We start from the raw sequence: 23,180 nt of genomic DNA, 5'->3' as shown, positions 1-23,180 counted from the left end.
AACGAAGAAAACCGTACCTCGCAATTCACTTTTCCAGTCGGTACTAATTGAAATAAAATTCCCAAAAAGTGGACCCCAATCGGTCAACATTCAGGTGCTGCGACTTTCGCAGACAAGGTAACCTATAAGGATAATACGTAATTTTACCGTTTACAGCGTACCGAGTCTTGGATTTCACGTTCCTGGATTTCCCAAGCGAGATCGTTTCGTCTTCGTATTCCGGCTCGTCGTCGTTTTCCCAATAAGCTAGGCTCAGCTAGCAGTTGCATACACTGGACGGCAAAGGCTGTGCATAGTAGCAAATTGCGGACAAGAGATAGCACTACCAACTGTCGTATAAGGAAGGGGCTTGAAACGTTTGGCGTACGAGCTCATCTCGAGGGCTCTTTTCTCAAAAGCAAGATCAAACGTTGAAAAACCACGTTGATTTACTCGGCTTGAAAATCACTGTTGGATTTTTACGGTTGATTCTTGATAATAATATTTAAACGCTATAAACAAAATCGAAAGGTACCCAGTATAGTCCAGTATCGTCTGGCTTCCCAAATTTGCTGACCTTTCAGTCCAGTCGTGTTGTGACTTTTAAAATGTTGTAATCAGCATTCAGCAATATGGCTGTCGAATGTTTTACGCATATATGGAAACCACGTGAACACCAGACGTACAAACTTGTCAACAAACTGGACATGTGAAGAGCGCAATTAGAGTTATATAAAAGGCAGATCGCAATTAGAGCGATACTGGCGCTTTATTTTGTTATTGTTCCACAGTTGGATCGTTTGTATTACACCGAGCGGCAGCATATTTTGGAAAGGCTTAAGTATGAGACGTAAAATTTGCAGGTTGAGGTTATCTACATGAGGGACAACTATTACACAGAAAAGGTCAAACGATGCACACAATAAATTAAAGAAACTAATTTGCAGAACTGGTACTGTAGAAGTTCGCATCGGTGAAAGGTTTAAGGAATTGTAGGACATCAGACCGTTCACGCGGGTTAGTCTTCCGTCATTACTGCAGACGATTTCTCTTCGCCGGAGAATATCAAAGACAGCATCCAAATGACCGACCAAAATGAGCGATGGTTAAGTACAATGTGGCGCGCTCGGTAGAAAAACACAAGAAAATTCCTGTATAAGCAGTCCGTCGGGTCAAAGTTAATATCGGCTTGCATCTCGGCCCAGAAGATTTGTCGAAACTGGAGAATTACTCGACGGCACTTCCAAGTGGTAATGCAGCTACACACCGCTAAGCCGACACAGGGGAGGAGAACCACGTACGATTCGTAAAGTGCAACATTGACGGTATTATAATGCCACAATTCGCAGATAACATGGAACCAGAGCGCGAGAAAAAATCCCGGATAAGAGAACTCGATGATCCCCGCTAGCATCACCATGCTGACAGTGGCTACAATGACTACCGCTAACTGCAGATCTATAACCAATTTCAGGATGGCACTTTCACTGCAGCCTACGGAAAGCCACATGTCTTCCCGCACACTGTCGGCCGAAAAGAACCACTGTCCATACATCCTGCGCGAATAGTACCAGAGCAGAAAGGTGTACCCTAAATCGACTAGCGAGAGCCCGTTGCCGACTCCTTCAGGGACATACAGATAACTTATGAGGAAGGGCAGCTGAGCAGGCTAAAACAAGAAATAGTCGTATAATTATCGAGTCAGCGGAGTTTTTAATTAAACAGAAGATTCGTAATCAGCGTAATCATGGGTGAACGTATAAAAATACTTATACGATGGCGGCTGTCTGCTCAATGTTGCATGCTTAAATACACAAGTACAGTTAATAGTAGGTTTGATATTTTTTAAATCTTGGACATTTTTGGAATCATGGAAATGGAAATTATGAAAATTATGGGATTAACTATTACGGTTTCATTTGATAGCGCATATTTTTCTCAAATAAATTAAATACGGTGATTTTATATGTGGAAACCTTTTGGAAAATATGATATCCTTTAAATGTAGAAGTTTGTAGCTTACCTTCTCTTGGTTTTCTTGTTCCTGGTTTTCTTGATTGCCGAGAGACTGGATTCGTATAAAAATGCAGGCCAAGGCTGTGATTGAAAGCAGGTTGCGGGCAACAGACAACAGTGCCATCTGTCGCATAAAGGACCTAAAACGCTTGGCATATAATCTCTTCTCGATAGCTCGTTTCGCAGCATTATCAAACGCAGGATCAAACGTCGAAAAATCACCACACGACCGAGAACGGATAAAATGCGCCGGCTTTTGCACGTTTGGGATCGCGGAGTCATCCTTGGTCACTTTCGCTACCGGCATGGATTCAAAACTATTCGGGTTTGGAGAAATTTAATAACAACCGGAACAAGAAAAAAAATGGCATGAGAAGTGTGCCAAACGGTTAAAGGGGTGTTTACTGCAATAGCCAAAAGCGAAGTCAACAAAACTCTCTGAATGAGCGAGGTTATAACTCTATTTCTTAGAAGATCATTCTTAATGCTCGTTGAGCCTGGCTTGCAGTATTAAAATATTGTGCTGGCTCGTAGACGTGACTAATGGTCCGATCTGTGTACTCACCAGCTTGTCTGTTAACTAAATGTCATGATAAGCGCAGGCGGCACGGTTTATATTTATATTGTTGTTATACGCAGTATATTTATATTGTTGTTATACGCACAACCGTTCACATTTAAATGACACCGCCGCACCTGTTGCAAATAACCATTGCCGTTGCTGTAGGAGTACGAGAGGATGAATGAATGGATTGTTCATTCATGCCTCTCGTACTCATCGATCACGACAATGAAACACTTAACTTGCAGTTAGCCTTACGCCGTGCAGTATCGCACTAAAGTCATGTGAATGAAAAGTTATTATTCATTATTCTATATATTCGACATCACTCTGTAAATCAGTTTTCGAAAAGATTTGTCGCAGGAACAGCGGAATCAAGCACCGAACCTATTTCCGTAAAATAATCTGTTAGAGGCATAATAGTGATAATACTCGAGAAACTAAATAAACTTTATTTAGTAGAATTTATAGTGGATGAGATGAAGGAAAATTTAATAATAGTGAATGATACTAAGTATCCAGTTACATTTTGCAAGTTAAGTACTATAAGTAACAGCAAACAACTGCTTTGAGGAACAATGTAGTACAGTACAGTAATAGCAAGGTAAGCCAGTATGTACAGCACAGTGCTTATTCCAAACAATAATTGTACCGTATGTGGTGATGGTATTGGTACGACGTATATGGATGGTTTCACTAACATTTCGAAAAACATCATAAGTAGAAGTCTGCAGAATAAGTTATGTACACACTACGGAATACGGTACACAGCAAATACCTATAAATAAACAGGAAAACATTAAACGATAAGTGTAAAGAAATTAGCTCGCAAAATTGTTAAGCTGCAGACGATCGGATCGTTCAAATCTTTAGTCATTAACACAAAAGACTTCTTTCCGGTGCAGAAGATTAAAGACAACATAATCCACCCAGAAGACCGACCACTCGAAAAGGACCAGTAATACGAAGCGCACCCGGCAAAATAGCGCATAAGAACTCCAGTATACCCGCCATATGATGGGCCCTATGAAGAGCCCAATCCGTTTTGCAATAAGGCTTATAACAAAGTCGCTATCGACTCCGGCCCAGCACAGTTCTCGAAACGGTTGGAGCGTGTGGTGACTCTTCCAAGCAGGTAACATGCCGCACAGTGCCAAACCAATGTGCGGGAGAGTAACCAGAAATATGCCATACCCCGGCGAATCCACGTAATAATCATGCCACAATACATAGATAGCATGCCACCAGAGAGAGTAGAAGAATCCAGGATAACAGGACTCGATAATCCCGACTGCCGCTAACATGCAAACCGTGCCGAGTATGGCAGACGTGGAATACAGTCCCAGGCATGCTATCATGAGCTCGCTTTCAAAACAGCCTGCATAAATCCGCGTACCTTGCAACACATTGGCTGCCGACAGGAACCATTGTCCACGCAGCTTTCGCACCCAGAACCACAGCGACAAGACACCGAGTAAATCGGCAAAGGAAAATGCATGACCTCCTATCCAAAGGAAAGGAAAAAGCTGCAGGAGGAGTGGAATTCCATCGGACTAGAAAAACAACAGTCGTACAACTATTAAGCCAGCACAGCTTTAATTAAACAACGTAAAATATCAGGATGGACAACAGGGTTTGTCGAACCCTTATTTTGCATTTTATTTAAGACTTCAGTAAAATTAGTTCACCTAAAATAATTGCCAATGGCTCGGCTTGCTTACCGGTCCAACAACGTTAAAAACAGTACTTCGCAAATTACTTCATTCTAGTCGCTACCCGTAAAGACACTTAAGTGGGCCAGTATGCTAAGTGAATGGGCGACATACACTTAAGTGGGCCACCTTCAATTATTTCTCTCCTGATTCGTTTTTCGTCCAGTTTTTTGTTTTGTCAGATTCACGAGATCTTGCTCTTTTTAGAGTACCTGAAATTTTTAAAAAATTTTGAACCGTTTTTTAGTTATTTGAGTTGTAAAAAATCAGTGACGAAACAGTTAAGCCACGCCACCGAAGCCACTGCACTACGTAATGATGACACCATACAACTACCACACTTGTGCGGCTGCAGTGTACACAAAGCGTCTGCATTATGCGGCTGTGTTTATTAAACACAACCGCATCCTTTAATGATTTGCGCCCGTCCGTCCGATATAACATTTATTGTCAAAAATACCATATTTACCACCAGGATTAAGGTATTCCGCGCCACGGCGTGAATATTAGCAGCCTCTCTTACAGAAATTCCCTTTTCTTTAACGTCAATACATGCAGCAGTCAAGCGTTTCTCCATTTTATTGCTTAACTTTGATGGAATACACAAATCATTCGAATACAGCGAATTTTCAAAGTTTAAATGTAAAATAAAAGTGTATGTGTGATTTCTACATTGCAGCCGCACAACTGTGGCAGTTGTATGGTGTTATCACTGGTAGTGAAGTGGATTCGGTGGCGTGGCTTAACTGTTTCGTCACTGATTTTTTACAACTCTAATAACTAAAAAACGGTTCAATATATTTTAAAAATTTCAAGTACTCTAAAAAGAGCAAGATCTCGTGAATCTGGCAAAACCAAAAACTGGAAGAAAAACGAATCAGGAGAAAAATAACTGAAGGTGGCCCACTTAACTGTATGTCGCCCATTCACTTATCATAGTGGCCCACTTAAGTGTCTTTACGAGTAGATAAAATGTAATTGCATGTACGTGGCCCAAAATCGGCCAGCCGGTGCTGCAACTTCCGCTGACCGGGTAAGATAATAATATAAGTGAGGCTGCTTAGCGGAGCCTACATATTTACCCAACTGTCGGGTAAATATGTCCGGTAAATACGACATATGTCGGGTAAATACAAAATTATGAACACTGTATTTTCTGGTGTTTTGTGAAACGTTCCATTTTTTGAACCTGGAAAACTGATTTCGACTTTTGCCCGCTTTTGAAGCACTGACTTTAAAATGCATTCAGTAATTTATTGTATTTATTGCAACAAATAAAAATGGCACTCAAAGAACTGAAATACTGAGGTAGCGCAAGCGTGAAATCAGTTTTTAATTCTCTGCAATTGCGATTAAATAATATATGGTGAAGCACACGGAACTGTTACCGTTAATGTTATTACACATATTTATCCTACAGTGACGCAGTCACTTAATAATCGTTATAAACAGTAAGAGTGTGAAAATAATTACCATTCTGTGATTCTGCTCGGTTTTAGTTCCGTTTTGTTTAGAGTAAATTACAACTATTCGCATAAATACAGATAGGTGGCTTTGCGTTCACGCAAACCCGACTGACTATCGCAGTCGCCTAAACAACAACACATTGCACCTATCAAAGGTGTCTGTGTGAACGCAATTCTGCTCCCTATTTAGGTATCTATTTAGCAAAGCGCGCCGCGTTCACGCAAACTGCTAAAAAACTGGCCGTTTTGGGCGGCGCTTCAATAGAAAATGGATAGATAGAAGTCAGCGTGAATCCGGCCTAAGTCTTTAACGGTTATTCGTATACAAACACTATGCAAAAGCAAACCGTAATATCACGGCGTGTGCCGTAAAAGTGCTGATGCATACTGTTATAGTGTCACCCTGGCAGCAATACACCATTACCTATGCTACAAATTTGGTAACGAGCACGAAGAAATATTTTTTTGAAGTTTTTGAATGCGATATGCACAGCCCACCCAAAGAAATTTCTCTGGTTTCTCTCTATCCATTAAAAGGTATGCCTTAATCTTAATTTTACAAATTTAAACCGTACCTTCCACTGGATTTCCCGTTCCTGGTTTTCCAACTTGTCATCGCCTATCAACCGTATATATCTGACAGCAAAAACTGTACAAATTAGCAGGTTGCGGGCAAGGGAGAGTAGTGCCATCTGTCGTATAAGGAGATTGAGACGCTTGGCATACGAGTTCTCGAGAGCTCGTCTCATCACATTGTCGAAGGCAGGGTCAAGCGTCGACAAATCACCACTCGAGCGGGACCGGATAAAGTGCTGCGAATTCGGCGAATGTCGGACCGCGGAGTCATCTCTGATAAGTAACGCTACAGACATGGCTGAACAACTCGAATTTCGAAGGAATTTATGCCAACCGCGCAAGCATCAATTTTAAATATGCCTTGATTTAACTGGCAATAGTCTTCAACACAAAATGGTGCATCTGCGGGACACAAATTTCAAACGATTTCAATTAAAATGGTGAAAACGGATGAAAATGGCATACGATCTCGCAACTATGCAACACGAGATGCTGTAACAGGCAGCAGCAGTTTATTTATTCAGCAAATCAATAGCACCACCGGAACGAGTACATCTTTTCTTAGCAAGTACTCAAAACACCCGATACAATTACGCGGTATATTGGCTAAACTGTCATAATTTGAGTCTTCCGGATTTGTTGCCCTTTTATGAAAGCTATGCAATGCCAGGAGCTCCTTTTGCATCGATGTTGATCTCGTTTTCTCACCATAGTCTCTCTCCTCTATTAACGCTCCGCGAAAAGCATACCGGTTGCTTTACAGGCGGAGAAAATGACCGATTGAACCCTGCTCACGAGAACGTCTACCTACGTCAGCTGACAGCGACTGTCTCTCCAGATTGATAATGGAAATGAGGCATCCGTTCTATAGGTACGATGACCATTTACATTTCGATACATCAAGGAAATAGATTTTGTTCTCATGATAGTTAGCACCCGATGCTGCTTTTGCTTTACTCTTCATTCGTTTGTTTGAGGATGCGTTCCAAACAACTACCGGTACCTTGATTAATTAAGATAAAGTAATTTATTGTCTAAGAATGAATGATTGATTTGGTGGGTGGGCTCTGTGGAGATGTACTTGTACATAATGCTCTGTGGACGTGTACTTTGGTAGCTTTTTTCAAGGTCAACTTCTACCGGTACCTGAGGGCGGCATCGTGATAGATCCTTTTTAAAAAACAAAGTTAGTACAATCAGCACTGTACAGTTGGTTTCTTCAGACCATCGCAGCACAACTGGATCGAGAAGTGTCGCCGTTGCAGGGCGGTAGATCATCGAGACTAGGGAAGTAACGGAATACGCCGATGCTAGAAAGGCAGGGAAAGCTAGCGATGTCGTACTCCGTAGCCCCATTCCCCCATCCCTGATAGGAGCGACATCTGGGTCCACTGTGCGTCGTTCAGGCGGACGTTAAGAATGGACTGCAAACCGGCACGGACGATGTCATACAGCGATGCAGTCAACGCCACGTGCTCATAACATCTGCTTGTGCGGAATCCATAGAGCAGTTTCGGTATAGTATTACTATACTAATTTTTGATTGTAATTTGAGATTCGCGACGCCAAAGGGCAGCCCCGTTCTACTGCATTTTTAAAGCAGAGATTTAGCCTAGCTGTTGTAAAAGGAAATGCTGCTGCTGTTTTGGGCACTCTGAGTACTTTTGAAGTATGCGTTCTAAAATGACTGATAGCGCTAACGATTTTGGTTGTTTTTATAATGTTTAGATGTACAGTAAAGCATTTTGCGTAGTATTCAGCGTATGCACTTTTTGTTGTATTGATGGCTTCTGCCCAATAAAGAGAAAAGACACTGTACTTTGTTGCAATCAAGCGGCTGTTTTTTTGTAAAGAATTCTTCCTGTGTGTCACGCAGATGCCGGAGACGGTCGGACAGTGAGCTCAAGGTGACTGTGAAAAAGCTACACGAAAGCACCCACTCTTTTTTATTTAAGTCGAGTTACCCTTTGGCTTTAACCTATGATAAGTATAACACATACATGAAGTTGCTGGAACATGTAACACATACTGTACATAGCTGAAACATAGCTTAGGCATTTGAATATCTTACACTCTTGTTGTTTCATTTTTACAGTTCGGTGGTAAGCGGTCATAGATTTATGTAATGGGGGTAACTCGATTTACCAAAAGGTGCACTCGTTATCCCGTCATCCCCGTCCTTGTACTGCAAGGTGGGAGCGTTATTGCTGATTTAAAATTGCTTCCGGTCACTGGTCAGTTTTTGTTGTCCTGCGAATATGCTAAGTGCATTCAGCTTTAAGTTAAGGATATACATTCCAAGCCGTGTACAAGATTCCGATAGGAGTGACCTTAAGAAGGCCAACAAACAGCCAATGCCAATGTCAATGTCTTTATATAGAAGTACAGCATAACTGAGACCGACTAAATTTAATCACTCGTTTTCTACCGGAAACTGTTCAACTAATGCAAAACTGTCAACACTTCAAAACTTGTTCTGGAAAAGTAAGCTTTAACAGATGATAAAAAGGCGTTGCTTTGTTTTTTTAATATTGTGATTCGAGTTTGGTTTGTCATCAAATTTCTCCGGAATTCGGGTATTTCTTCGGCCATGCCTGTAGCGTAAATTAACAGATGATAAAAGGACGTTGCGTTGGTTTTAATATTGTGATTCGAGTTTGGTTTGTCATCAAATTTCTCCGGAATTCGGGTATTTCTTCGGCCATGCCTGTAGCGTAAATAACCTTTACACTACTCCGTGTTCTAAAATCGCTGCCCTTGTACTGTACAGATACACTGATTGGAAATTAATATTATGACAGCGCACTACGAGAAGCAGCCAGTGTCTTAGTTCACAGCCTAGCAAAATAGTGTTTGATCAGTGGCAACGTTACCGCACGCCGTATGGTATACTACTATCAATTCGATTCCTGGACTGCCTTATGCATGTTTGGGAAAGACCACAGCATCCGACGTAAGCTTTATAGATCTATCTGTACAGAATTATTTTATGTGCATAATAGCGAATTATTACCATTACTGAAAACCATTGAACGACCAGACTAAAAAATCAGTTTGCAGAATGTTGACCTTAAAACTTCAAAAATTAATACTGCAGCCGCCCGCACAAGTTGCTCCACAGAGTGAGGTATACGGATATTTCCACCCACATTGCCCGCTGTTCAGCGCAGCGTGTGCAGGGAGAAGGCAACTGCCGGATCTGCCAGTAGAGCAACTTGTGCGGGCGGCTACAGTAACTTTTAAATCGCTAATCTGACGGGACTAGTCGAAAATTATCGGACGGACCAGATCGTTGAAAAGAATCGCAGCACACCGGCAGATTTGAGGCTAGTGCTTAGTCGCCAACACTGAAGGCTCCTCGTCGCCACCGAAGATCAGAGACAACATCCAAATGACCGACCAAAATGAACGACGGTCACGCATAATGCGGCGCACGGGATAGAAAAGCACCGACAAATTCCCAATTAACCACGCCGTGAAAAGCGACATATTAAAGTCAACACTGACACGCATCTCGGTCCAAAAGATCCGTCGAAACTGCAGAATCATGGAGCGACACCGGTGCGCAGTAATCAGGCCGACCACCGCTAAACCGAAAGACGGAAGGGCCATCATTTCCACTAGAAACTTGTATACCACCGCATCCACGGTAGAGAAATGCCACAAGTTGTAGAGAAGATGCAGCCAGAGCGCCAAGAAAAATCGAGGGTACAAGAACAGGATGATCCCCACGGTGAGCTGCAGGCCGGCCGTGGCCAGTATGGCGAAGCCGCAGTGCAGCTCAGATATTGAGTGAGAGATCGCTTTCATAGCAGCCTATGGAAATCTGCGCCGTCGCATGGATTACCGGGTAACATGCCGTCCCATCGATTGCCGGCCGATAGGTGCCACGGTCCGCGCATTTGCCGCCCACAGTGCCACAGCAGCACCGCAAAGAATACGTCGGCAAGGGATATTCCCATAGTTAATCCCTGAATGGCAGGCAGACACTCCACAGCCAAAGGAAGGGAGGTCGGTCTCGCTGAAAGAAAGAGGAGTTGTGGAATGAATGTAGCAGCGACATTTTAGCTATTTCGTGCAGGTGGAGAGGTCAACTGCACTGTGTAAGACTTACGCGACGCGCAAGCGGCGGGTAAAAAAAACATGATGTCACGGCGCGTAAGAGGTAAACGATTTAATTGGTGAATCAGATTTCTGGGATGGGTTTTCAGCTTACTCGTCCGTGTAACCGCTGCGCTTCGACGTCGAAGCGCAACCATTACCTAAACTAACTCTCCAACACAGATCGATAACAGTTTTGTGTTTTAGGCCAAATGTACAGTACATCCAGCGACCCAGATTCACACTCCTAAACTCAAAATTTGACGCTTTTGACGTATTACTACATTTACCACATTACAGCATCAAAATAAATTTTTCGTTCCACTTCGTGGTTCAATTTCTTTTGACACGGAAGCGTACTCGACTTACGACTGGACGATAAGTTGTTAGCTGAGTCATGGATAGTTTTGTACGCGTTCCTCCGTTACCCGACGCGCATCGGTTACCCAAATGCAATTGACCTTTACCAGTAGCATTTAGCGGCAGTAGCCACCAACATAACAATACATTTACACATTTAAAACCAACAAAAAAGTTAAGTACTCACAAGTTACAACAGCCGTGCGGCGTACCGTTTGTGCTTTCGTTTTAACAACCGTTAGACTAAAGCGCTACATTTAAAGAAGCCGTAAAACCCGTTACTCCTGTTAAGTCTCGAAGTATACGAGTTCTGTGCGAGTTGCGCCAAAGTCTCCCGGCGTTTCAACTATTAACAAAAAAATCATGAAAAATAGCATGCACTAAGAAATTGCAACATAAAAAAACTGCAAGATTACCCGCATAAAAGTATTGTTATCCTGACGCTGGCGGGTATTGCTCAAATTTGGGCGCATAAGTAAATACTGTACATCCATCGAAAATATTTAATGCAGTCAAAACAGAGAATGCTCTATGGTCGTACAGCCGAACTAGACTTCGCAAAAGATCATTTAATTTTGCAGCTGTAAAGAGTACCTTTTCCTCCTTTTGATGTTGATGTTCTTGGTTTTCACGCTTATGATCCGTTTGACTTGGTATAAACTGAACGGCAAGGGCTGTACATAAAAGCAAGTTGCGGGCAAGAGACAGCAGTACCAGCTGTCGGATAAGGGCTTGAAACGTTTCGCATACGAGTTCTTTTCGATCGCTTTTTTCATCACATCGTCAAAGGCAGGATTAAACGCAGACAAATCACCACACGAGCGCGAGCGAATAAAATGCACCGGATTCTGCACAATTCGGATCGCGGAGTCATCCTTGGTCACTTTTGATACCGGCATGGCTTAAGAACTCTTCGGATTCTAAGAAATTTTATAATAACCGGAGCAAGAAACAAAACGGCAAGCAACTGTGCCACATAGTTAATTAAGAGTTTACTGCAATACGAGTAGCCAAGAGCAAATCAACAACCCTCGCTGATTGAGTGAGGACATACTCTGTTTCTTAGAAAATAATACCTATCGCTCGCTGAACCTGTCTTGCATAGTTGTGTTATTAAAATATTGTGCTGGCTCGTAGACGTGACTAATGGTCCGATCGTCTGTTAACTACAGGCGGCAAGCTATGTGTTTCATTCTTGTTCTTCGTACAGCGGTACTGTGCTTACAATTTTAATATCGCCGTCGGCATCTGTTGATGCAAAACTTACAGTTAGCCTTATGTTGCGCACTGTCGCATAGCCAGTAGTCACGTGAATGACAAATTATTATTCGTTATTCTGTATATTCAATACCGATATCAAACGCAGGAGTTTTTTAGACCGGCTATAAATGAACTGACAACTTCATGGGTCGTAATTTAGAGTTTAACGGAAGCAGGCGCTTTTTTTGTTTTTCTTAGTCCTCTACCTGTCATTAAAGAAAACGCTGTTTTTTTGAATATTACGGTTGTTTGAACACCTTTTGGATACGAGTATGTTTGTAGTTAGCCATTACCCACGTGAATCAGGCTTGATTAAGCAACTTTAAAGAATTCTTAGTTTATTTTCTTCATGTCACAATACAAACACTACATGACATCAGAGAGAGTAGAAGAAATCAGGATATTAAATCTCAATATGCCTCACTGTAAAGTGTAATTACCTGGCCATGCGATGAGGGCGCTTTCCCAGCAACCGGCATATTTCCGTGGACCGTGCCACACATAGGCCGGCAGGACCACTGCCAGTGTCCAAGCATTTTTCGCATGGTGCACCACAGCAACAAGGCACTGAGTAAATCAGCAAGGGAAAATACATGACCTACTCCCAAGTATTAAATGTCTTTTCTATCGTTTCCGTTGCCCGAAACCTCCTACTTGTGCAGCCTTTGCTGTCGAATGAATGCGACCGGTAGTCGACGACGAGGAAACAGAAGACAAGTTGGAAAATGACGACATGAGGGACAACCAGGGACGATCAACCAACTGTATTTATGTAATGCGCTTTCGAAATAAAATTGCAACGACCAGGAACGTGAAATCCGGAGGAGTGCGCAGTGCGCTTAAAAGTGATAAAATTAACGCACCTCCGCCGAAAGATGATAGTACGTACTGTACGAACAGATTTTCTTATAAAATGCTCTGTGCATTTAAATAAATCTTTAAAAAAATTAATATGATAATAATATCTTCTTTGTGACGTACCTAAATTTGAGCTGGGATAGCCGCCAGGATGGTAGTATGTACTCTATACGTACTTCGGTAATCAGTACATTGGTGGGACGCTCTTGCTGTACGAGACAATATTAGAAACAATACTGTCTGTCTAGAAAGAAGTGATTTGCGAAGCATGACGTTCTTCATAATTAGACCGAATAACAAACCGATTAACTTTTTTGAGAAGTCCTAAATGAACCGCAACATAACGGTTCGACAAACCATTAAGCACATAAGAATTATGTGTCCATTGGTATTCTAGTCAGGCGGAATCCCATTCCTCCAGCAACTTTTTCCTTTCCTTTTGGACAGAAAAGACATATTATATGAAAGCAGTAGTTACCACAGTACACGTATGACATGTGTATGTAACTGATATTGATATCATATTGTTACATAACTTTATGACTTTTTATAAGTTTATACATTGTTTTAAATTTATACATTGCCGGCAGCAAAGTGATAACTATGCTGCCTTTCGAGCAGCATACTCAAATCCCTGAAAATATACGTACTAAGTAGAACAAAGTGTGTACGGGATGAGGACGCAAAAGAAACTGTTTTTGAAATGGTTGAACATAATTCCGGAAACCGTAGGATGCCAGAATAAAGGTACTGCAGCGATGGTGTTGTGCCGAATGGTTTAGAACATTGACGTGGCTTCTCTTGATTACAAGTACAGTACGTATGTGAAATTTTGTAGTAGTTGCCACTTAAAACTGGCTGTTAGTTCGTGGGTTTTGTAAAATGCAGACGGCAGCCATACAGAGTAGAATGACAAACATCGGGCTTCGTAAACACGAGGATGTAGAGACCGGCGATGAAGAACAGTCGGTAATAACCGTACGAGTGTCAAGAAACAGTCAGGGATTTGTGATAAACATTTTACTCACTGAGGTAGGAAACCCGCGACCACCTTTGGACAGAAAAAAAACTTAAAACTCGCATAATCATGAAAACTGCTAACGTAATACCATACAACATAACTACTTAAAAACTTGGATTTTGATCTGAAAAGGCTGAATTTCGCAGTCATTCCCAGATGCACTCAAAATGAGAACAGACTACACAAGCAAACCAGTGTCCAAGTGTCTAAGGCGCAATTCTGAATAGCAATAACATTATACTGCATGCGGTCTGGTATAGAGATTGGCGTTAGTGTATTTCAATAAAACTTGAACGTCAGAAGTAAACTTTTGTAGATTAGCGATTTAAGGGTAGGTGTGTGCTAACAAATTACTGTTGAAACAGAAGAGCATAAAACTATCAGACAGGAAAGAAATGCGCTTGCATATCTGTAGAAAAGTGGCCGACGGTCAGTTCGGTGATAGTGATCGTTGCACATCGCGGCGTTCGAGCAGGTTAGTCTTAACTCTTTAGTCATTGATACAGAAGACTTCTTTCCGGCGCAGAAGAACAAAGACAACATATTTCACCCAAAGGACCGACCAATCGATAAGGTCCACCATTACGTCGCAGATTCGAGCAGAAATCAGAAAGGACACCCAGTATAATCGGCCTGAAATGTTCGACAGATCAATGCCGCTGTCGTCGTGCACCTCGGCCCAGAACAATTGTCGGAACGGCATAATCATCCTCCGGCACTGCCAAGCGATAATCAAGCCGAGCAGGGCTAAACCGGCACACGGGATAGTCGCCAGGAGCGAGCCGCATCCCGCCGCGTCCACGGTGTAATAATGCCACAATACATAGAGAACATGCCGCCAGAGCGCTAAGAAAAGTGCCGGAAAACAGAACTGGACAATCCCCACTACCGTCACCATGTAGCATGTCGCCGGTACCGCAAACAGGAAATAAAGATCCAGATTCACCTTCAGATCGTCACTCTCAAAGCAGCCCAGAGATATCTGTGTATTCTTCCAGAGATGCACGGCCGACAAGAACCATGACCCGCGCATCTTCCGCAAGCTATGCCACAGCTTGCCAGCCATGATTAAATCGCCCGGGGAGAGAAAGCCTAATCCTTGAATGACAGGAAGAAGCTCCAGGAGCCAACGACGTCTGACTGGCTGGAAACAATTGCCGTATTATTATTCAGCGCTCGCCAAAAAACTTAATTAGGAAACCTTTGCTCTGAGATGTTTACTGAATCGATTAAAATTGCGATTAAAGGAATTTTTCAAAGTAATTGCTCGGCTCCGTAGATTTTGAATCCGTAAAATTAATTATGATTAAAACCATGCTTTAGCAACTTTCTTTTATTAATTGATAGAGAATTTGCTTTGGTAGTGATTGAAATTAAATTTCTAAAGGTCGCTTAAAAGCGATAAACAGCTGATGTGCAGAGACTTCCCTCCTTACTCTCGGTAAAGCAACGGCTCGTCAGCGTAGAGCAATTTACGTATTACCTGTACGGCTGCAGATACTGTAGCTCTACTCTAGAACTGCGCGGTGACTATACAGTATACAGCTTGCGCATGCGGCATGCATACTTGCAAAATTGCAAATCTTGAAATCTTGTTAGTTTGGTGGTTAGGGTTAAAAAATATCTGCATATATAAATATTTTTTAAATAAATATGCAGATGTACAGTAAACATAAAGGATCCATAAAGTTTTTTGGGAGATAATATTAGAAGCTGGAAAGCGTACCTTTTCCTTGTTTTCTGGCTCCTGGCTTTCGCGCTGTTCCTCAGACATAGCTAGCACAAAACCGACGGCAGCAGCGGTAAAGAACATCAGGTTGCGGGCAAAGGATAGCAGTGCCAGTTGCCGAAAAAGGGGTCTGAAACGCTTGGCAGTTGGCATACGAGTTCTTCTCGAGAGCTCTTCTCATCACTTCGTCAAAGGCAAGATCCCACGCTGACAAATTCGCACAGGAACGAGAGCGGATAAAAGACAACGGCTTCGGCACATTTCCGACCGTTGAGTCATCCCTGCTTATAAACGCTGCAGGCATGGCTGAAGAACTACTCGAATTTTGAAGAAATTGTGTAGCAACCGAAACAACGATCAATTTATGAAAACAAATGCAATACTGTGCCAAAGCGGTTTATTGCAAAAGTCAGCAGGCAACAGAAAATCCATAAAACTATCGGAGCGAATACCGTATAATACTCTGTTTCTTTGGAAATGCTCCCGTGTTAAACTGCATGGGGCGATGATAGCAGGCGGCATTGTACACGTGAGTACTACTGTACTAGACTGTACAGGCTTTAATTACTGCATTCTACTTGATAAGTACCGGTACTGGCGGTACAAATACAGTCTTTCATATGCTTTTTCAGTCTTTTCTATGAAGTTGCCCGAATGAAATTGTGGGACAAATGATGATTTTATTAATTTTACTGACGGGCAGAATTTAGCGGATGCACCGTCCCAATCAAGTTCTACGGCTTGACTTAATTTTCACCCGATTTTTGATTTCAAACACTTTACATATATCGCAGATTCGAGGGCAATGTGTCTACTCAGTTTTACTTTGGTAACCGAGCGCCGGCGTCTGCTACGCGTACAACAGGACAATGGTCGTCCACATTCAGTACGAATGCAGCGGTGCACTGTACGACTGAGTTCAAAATATCCGTTTCTACAAGTGGATGCGTACAGAATGCTGGTATGCTATGCGACATTAGTCAATATGTTTACTGCACCTGAGATCTGCGATTCTGCGCCCTTCCTGTTATAGCATATACTTTACTTAAGATAATCCCAACAGCAGGAGTATCAAGGAATAGGATTTATATTATAGGTAGGAAACCGGCGATCTTTAGAAAGAAAAACCGTAAAACAAAGAAAAAGCCACAAAACCGCAACCGTAAAACAAAAACCGTGTCTAATAAACAACTGTTAATGCAATAACATTTAAAATATTATGTACTGTACCTAGAAACTGTGTCACATGCATTTTGATGACTGAATTCCAAAGCCATGTGCGAGCAAAATGAGGACAGCTTATAACAGCTATATAAATACTAGCCAGAGTCAACGATGCAGTTTTTTATAACGATTACGCTACTGGATGCGGTTAGGTATCTGTGAGCAGGCTAGAGGGATTGGTACGATATATAAAAGAACTTGAACATCAGACGTAATGGGATGAAACATAACTGTTTTCTACAGACATATGTCAAACGATAAGGCAGTACACGATGAGTAAAATGCAGTACTGTCGCTGACGGTCGGATCAGTCAGTGAAATCCTAAGACATCTGAACGGTGGTTGGAGCGTGGCTCGTCTTTAATTATTAACACAAAGAACTTCTTTCCGGCGCAGAAGGTCAAAGATAACATTACCCATCCAGAATACCAACCAATCCACAAGGTCCAATAAACCATAGTACTGTACATCGGGTGAAAAAGCACATAATAACTTCGGTCATGTAACCGATCTGTGATGGGCCCGATCGTGCTCTCCAGTACGCAGTCAATATCGACGTCGGCCCAGCAAATTTGTTGAAACGCCAGAATCTTGCCGACACACTTTCTAGCAGTTACCACTCCATACACAGTCTAGCAGTTACCACTCCGTACACAGCTAAACCGATATACGGGGGATCACCATTCACCAATACCAAGTCGTACCCCGTCGTGTCCACGTAATAACCATGCCACAATATATAGGCAATATGCCACCAGAGAGCGTAGAAAAATGTAGGGTTATTGAACTGCACGATCGCAAAGACAGTCACCATGCTGCCGGTGGCGAGTATGGCGAACGTCGAGTGCAACACCACACAGGCTTCCATGAGGATGGTTTCCCAGCAGCCGGCAGGAGGCCGCGTGCTTCGGCACACATTCACTTCCGACAGAAACCACTGTCCACACAGTTTTTGCATGCTGCACCACAGCAACAAGGCATTAACGAAATCGGCAATGGAAAGTCCACAGCATCCTTCCAAAAGGTAAGGAAAAACTTGCAGAGGGAACGGACGTCCGTCTGGCTAAAAAAACGATAGTTTTGTATCATTATTACCGCGCACTATTAACGCTGAGGATGGGATGAACCGCTCACTATGGCGAATACCGTTTATTAAAGATTTCATTATGAACAATAACGATCGGTTCGCGCTCGCTTTTCGGCTGAGCCGGTTACGAAAAAAAACGGTACTTCGTTCAACCCGCAATGGACACTTTATATTTGGTAGTGAACGAAACCAAATAGTTAGAAAAACAGCAGCAAATCGGTCCGGTAGCCGAGATGCGGCTGCTTACCAAAGAGTTACTTGGTAAGGAAAGCAACCGATCAACCTTTTAGCGCAAACAACCGTACAGACACATGGCTCTACTCTTAATTTAAATCTTCAATTACGCACATAGCAACAGTTGCCTCTATATTTCAGGAAAAAAATGATATACTTTAGTAAAGTATGCCGAGATACTTAGGTTTGCTGAAATGATAGCTGGCACCGTTAGAATGGATTATTAAAAAAAGTAAAACTGTCTGGCCGAGTTCTGGCACATGGGCTTTCATAATATTATGGAAATGGTTTTTGTTAATTCCGTACGGTTAAGTTGGGTTGGCCTACCCCTTTCTATTTTAATAAAGAATAAAGATCTAGAATCTAGATGTGCTCGCAGCCAATCGTCTTATCATTGGTAAGTTAATGCATTTAGCAAATGCATTTTGATGCAACGGGTCTCTGTTTGCATATTCAGCGTAAACGATGAGAACCGGTTTTAAAACTGTATTACAGCAAGATGTGTAAAAAATAATACGAACACAGAGCCAAGCTGCTGGCAGTACGCATCGATCGATTGGCTCGTGAATATACTCTTTATTTATGTATACGTGAGTGTTCCTCATGCCAAGGCAAGCAAACAGTGTGCAGCACAGGCCTGCGTTTTTTAATTGACAGTTTTTGCACGGAGATCTGCCGTTTTCAGTCCGTTTAGATTCGTATCAGTAAACCCAACTCACAGGTTAAAAAGGCTGTTTGACGCTGCTTAGCGTAAGCTTTTCACTCAATTTCAAGCAGATCATATACGGTACAACTTACAATTATCCTCGATAATGCGCGAACCATGGCATCATACCTCCAAGAACATCCCGCAGCCCCGGAAGCTGATGTTGCTTTGAACATCGCGTTTGTGAATGTCTGTTTTCGGTGATCCTTCTAGTACAAATACTAACTGTGCTATAATTATCTTTGACCTGATCGTTGTCCGATAAGATTACAGTCATTACACAGCGTGTACCAAATTTTACACGTGAAATTGCTTATTGTTAGTACTCCTATCGGAGCATGCACTGGCTGCGCTCTCCATTCCATTCATTGGATGATTTGTATTTTGTATAAGTTTGATTTTTAATTTGCATTTCGATTTGTATTGAAAATGGGATCACAAATGTCAACTCTGCGATCGCTGGCACCGGAGGGCGGAGACACACTGAGCCATGGCCCATGGGCATGCACAACTGCAGCATTTGTATCCGTTTCCTCAGATAACCATGTCTATCTTTGCACGGGAGCTGCTACCAGCGTGAGAAGCTGAACACTAATACACAGCGTGCAAATATCAGTAATACGTACGTAATGGTTAACATTTTATTAAGAATGACAACGTTGTAGAATGGTGATTCCCAATTTGGGCGGATCGATATGGGGGTATCTGCTCCGCAGTGAATTTGAGGGACCCCTCACGTGGTACGAGGTAATTCAAAATTCAAACGCTTTATGCAACAAAAATTACTGTCGCGTGGCATATACATGTACTCGCTACATTGCAAAGCCATCTAACAAATTAATTACTTCTCGAATTTATTAGTCAACATTCTTCTCTCCCATAGCGCCTCAAGAAACCACCGTGGACTCCGCCAAAATGGGTGTTCGGTCCAGGTACAGTGAGAAAAACCGCTATTTGAGTGTTTTTAATTTCCGTCAAACGATAGAATTATTTCGGACTATTTATAAATATGTAACGACTTTTCGGAAAGTCCATTTTTATCGGGTTCGATACGGCATCGAACTATTGATTCCTGTAACAATTTTTTGCGGTTTTGTCGCCAGTGTGGACGGTTTTGTACGGGAGCATGGGTGCCGCATCGTGGTTAGTGTGGCGACAAGGCGGTGGTTGGACCGGAGCAGCTCGGGTTCCTCTCGTCTTGTACGCAACGCAACTGGCACTCAACTGGGCGTGGTCACCGATGTTTTTTAAATATCATCGTCTTGGCCTGGTATAAAAATTCTTACACATTACGTATGCGATAAGCCTATAACGTATACATGACTTCGACCAAATAAGTTTGTGATATCTGTGAAATCGTCGGTTACAGACATTTGCGACGGCTTCAGCACTTTGGATTAACGTGGCTGCCTGTATCGGCTGTTTCTATCCAATCAACAAAACCGCGGCGTTTTTCATGGTCCCGTATCTCGGTTGGCTAACACTGGCGGCAGCCGTTAATTTTCGCTTGTGGCGCGACAATTCCGACGCGGACGGGATGTAAAATTTACTTTGTATTAGAATTCTTGGTTCTGCAATCTATGGACTGTATGACGTTTTGCGTGTTGGCTGGCAAAGTTCAATATTAAGTGATAATTGTGACAATTGTTTTAATTTGATGCACAGGCTGCACGCTTTATTTACGATCATATAAAAGCTTTTAATTCAATGATTTTTTATTTGTGTATGTCTGGTCTGTATTATGCATTTTGATTTGCATTTGAAAATGGAATCACAGATGTCACCTCTGCGATCGCCGGTGGGCGGAGGGCGAAGACACCGCCTTAGGTAATGGTTTGTGAAATTACTGAATAAAGCATTTATCATGATGAACAGATAGCTGTTGTTTACCTAATCATTTTTCCCATCGAAACCGAACGCGCTACTAAGTGCTGAAGTGCTTCAAAACTGACGGAAACCTAACGGGACGTTTTAGACGGTTCCACCGCCAAAACGACGTTTTGGCGGTGGAACCGTCTAAAACGTCCGGCGGATATCTCATATATCCGGACACCATGGACGGTTACCGATATAACCCGTTACACCGCACCATATTCCTGGACATGCACAAAAAATTTACTGTTGTTCGTTCCAGAATACTGTTTTATATTGTCTGATGTCTCATTGCTGTGAAAACTGTTCTTATGTGCTACATCCGGTGCGGAGTATTGGATTAAGAAATGAAATTCAAAAATAGAACGCAACAGGTGGACTCAAGGTCTCGCTGAAGGCAGATCGTTTTTGAATTCTGCATTTGGTCATGAATGTATGAAAACTGTATAAAGTATCTGGTTTTAAAATTGTCTTCGTTCCTCTTTACAGTAATGCAAATGGAGAAAATGAAATTTCAAACGCTCTAGCTTTAGTCCTTTAGAAAATAAATGGCATTATAATTAGCACGCGCAGAAGAAGGAATGGTTCTGTAAGGAACTCTACAGCTACAGTAACTCCATCGCTTTTGAAAGTAAAACCTTTAATAAGTATCCTGTCATGAGTACAAACGTAGTACTAGAAAACATAAGTATATAACAGATTTTGAAAGTGGTTTTTCGACAATCACTGTAACAAAACGTTGAAACAAAATCTTTCGAAGGTTAAATGCGTGGAAGCGTTCGTGCAACTGCCGCCAGGAAAATTTGCACAAGACGAAAAAGTAAACAAAGTTGACGATTACTATAGGAGTACAACGTACCATGAACACTGAAACGGTTTTTCCAGACGGGCTGACCTTACACTGCTGTCTTGACGCGATTTACCAAGGTTCCATCACAATTTTGCCCAATAGTGAACCGAGGTCCCTATTCCTCGTAAAGGTTTTCGATGAAGTCTTTATTTCGGGAAAGGCTTTCAAACTTTTAAATCGGAAAAGCGGCTTCTGTTAATCACCAGAGTTTTGTCGAAGTTTTATCAATCATTAGTCTAATGCTCAGAAGAAAATTTCGCGTGTGTCCAAGTGCAAATTAGCCGGTGTCCAGATGTAATGCCCTGCGAGTGTCCACGATGCCCTTTATAATCAGCTAGTAAACATTAATCGAGAAGACATTAAAAGAAATGAGCGGGCAGAACTGTAGCAAAGTCTCGAAGGGTTTGATAGCAAAAATAGGCAATGGAGTCCTAGCACACCGGGACGGACATTCGAGTGTCTTCAGTCGTCCACACAGAAGACTTCTTTCCGGCGCAGAAAAACCAGGACCACGTAATATACCAGAATCGAGAAACAGCAGAACACCGTGCCGCCAGATCGCGGGTCGAATTCATTTAGAACGAATTTGTTAGAACGTATTAAAGAACGAGGAGCGAACGAAAGAACCAAAACTAAAATAATTTTATCCGGTTTAGAAACAGAACGGCCAGCTAATCCGATAAATTTCGATGGGTTTCGCTAAACTGGAAAGCATCGGAACGTATTTTTTCCAGCTGATTTCCAAGCTCCGGGTTTTCATGTCTGTCGCCAGATTCTGATTATTAGTCGCGTTAAGCGTATAGTCTATGGCAAAGGTGGTGCACAATAACAGGCTACGGACAACAGAACGTAGTACCGGCTCTCCCGCATGTTAGGGATTTGCACCGGTCCTTGATGGCGGCATTGCCGGTAACAGTAAATACCATGTCTGATGTTTCTTCTTATCTGATGCTACCGTATTTCGGTGCTCGACATGCCACAAAAGCGGCAAAATCTGGGTATTTCGTTGTACTTACCATAATACGTACGAAACGTCGAATACGGTTTGATAGGTTTTTCTTTGATTACACTTAATTTTAATTTTGCTGGCTGTCAAAAATCTTACTCTAGTGGCTGACTGCTAGCGTAATTTTTCAAACGCATACGAGTATTATGCACTGCCGCAATATGCGATTGTAGCCGGCAGAAAGGTGGACGGGTGGATGTTCAATGAAATCGCATCCACCAATCTGCCGACCTTCGGCAGATTGGTGGATAAGAAACTTAAGAAACCAAAGAAACCTAAGAAACCTAAGAAACCTAAGAAACCTAAAAACCTAAGAAACCTAAGAAACCTAAAAACCTAAGAAAACCTAAGAATCCTAAGAAACCTAAGAATAACCCAAGCATAGCCTAAGAATCCTTAGAAACCTAAGAATCCTAAAAAATCTAAGAAACCTAAGAAACCAAAGGAACCTAAGAAATCTAAGAAAACCTAAGAAACCACAGAGATCTAAGAAACCTAAGAAACCACCGTTAAAATAAAACAGTAACATTATTGACCTAAGAAAGAAACCCTAAGAACCTA

General features: G+C 42.2%; 2 protein-coding genes across 2 annotated transcripts; one reads left to right on the top strand and one right to left on the bottom strand.

Annotated features, from left to right (window-relative positions):
• Positions 1–886: 886 nt before the first annotated feature.
• LOC129599856 (uncharacterized) lies at positions 887–2,487 on the bottom strand. The gene is made up of 2 exons (XM_055498197.1): positions 2,003–2,487; positions 887–1,648 (listed from the first exon to the last, which is right to left on the bottom strand). Exons 1-2 carry the CDS (start codon positions 2,300–2,302, stop codon positions 998–1,000), a joined length of 951 nt encoding a protein of 316 aa, XP_055354172.1. The 5' UTR covers positions 2,303–2,487; the 3' UTR covers positions 887–997.
• Positions 2,488–18,801: 16,314 nt separating this feature from the next.
• Positions 18,802–20,759, top strand: LOC129599852 (translocator protein-like). The gene is made up of 5 exons (XM_055498192.1): positions 18,802–19,467; positions 19,557–19,638; positions 19,775–19,823; positions 19,995–20,161; positions 20,261–20,759. Exons 1-5 carry the CDS (start codon positions 19,382–19,384, stop codon positions 20,432–20,434), a joined length of 558 nt encoding a protein of 185 aa, XP_055354167.1. The 5' UTR covers positions 18,802–19,381; the 3' UTR covers positions 20,435–20,759.
• Positions 20,760–23,180: the final 2,421 nt, after the last annotated feature.

Source organism: Paramacrobiotus metropolitanus, unplaced genomic scaffold (genome assembly GCF_019649055.1).
Source record: "Paramacrobiotus metropolitanus isolate TYO unplaced genomic scaffold, Prichtersi_v1.0 Parri_scaffold0000156, whole genome shotgun sequence".
Classification (NCBI taxonomy): Eukaryota; Metazoa; Tardigrada; class Eutardigrada; order Parachela; family Macrobiotidae; genus Paramacrobiotus; species Paramacrobiotus metropolitanus.
This window is presented reverse-complemented; position numbering and strand designations above follow the sequence as displayed.

What these genes read in the sequence shown, in the direction of transcription:
- LOC129599856 (XM_055498197.1), bottom strand. Translation starts at nt 2,302, where the DNA reads ATGCCGGTAGCGAAAGTGACCAAGGATGACTCCGCGATCCCAAACGTG. An exon ending in AACAAGAAAACCAAGAGAAG is followed by an intron (nt 1,649 to 2,002) that starts GTAAGCTACAAA and finishes TTCTTGTTTTAG; the next exon opens with CCTGCTCAGCTGCCCTTCCT.
- LOC129599852 (XM_055498192.1), top strand. Translation starts at nt 19,382, where the DNA reads ATGGCCCATGGGCATGCACAACTGCAGCATTTGTATCCGTTTCCTCAG. An exon ending in GCACGGGAGCTGCTACCAGC is followed by an intron (nt 19,468 to 19,556) that starts GTGAGAAGCTGA and finishes ACAACGTTGTAG; the next exon opens with AATGGTGATTCCCAATTTGG. An exon ending in GACCCCTCACGTGGTACGAG is followed by an intron (nt 19,639 to 19,774) that starts GTAATTCAAAAT and finishes TCTCTCCCATAG; the next exon opens with CGCCTCAAGAAACCACCGTG.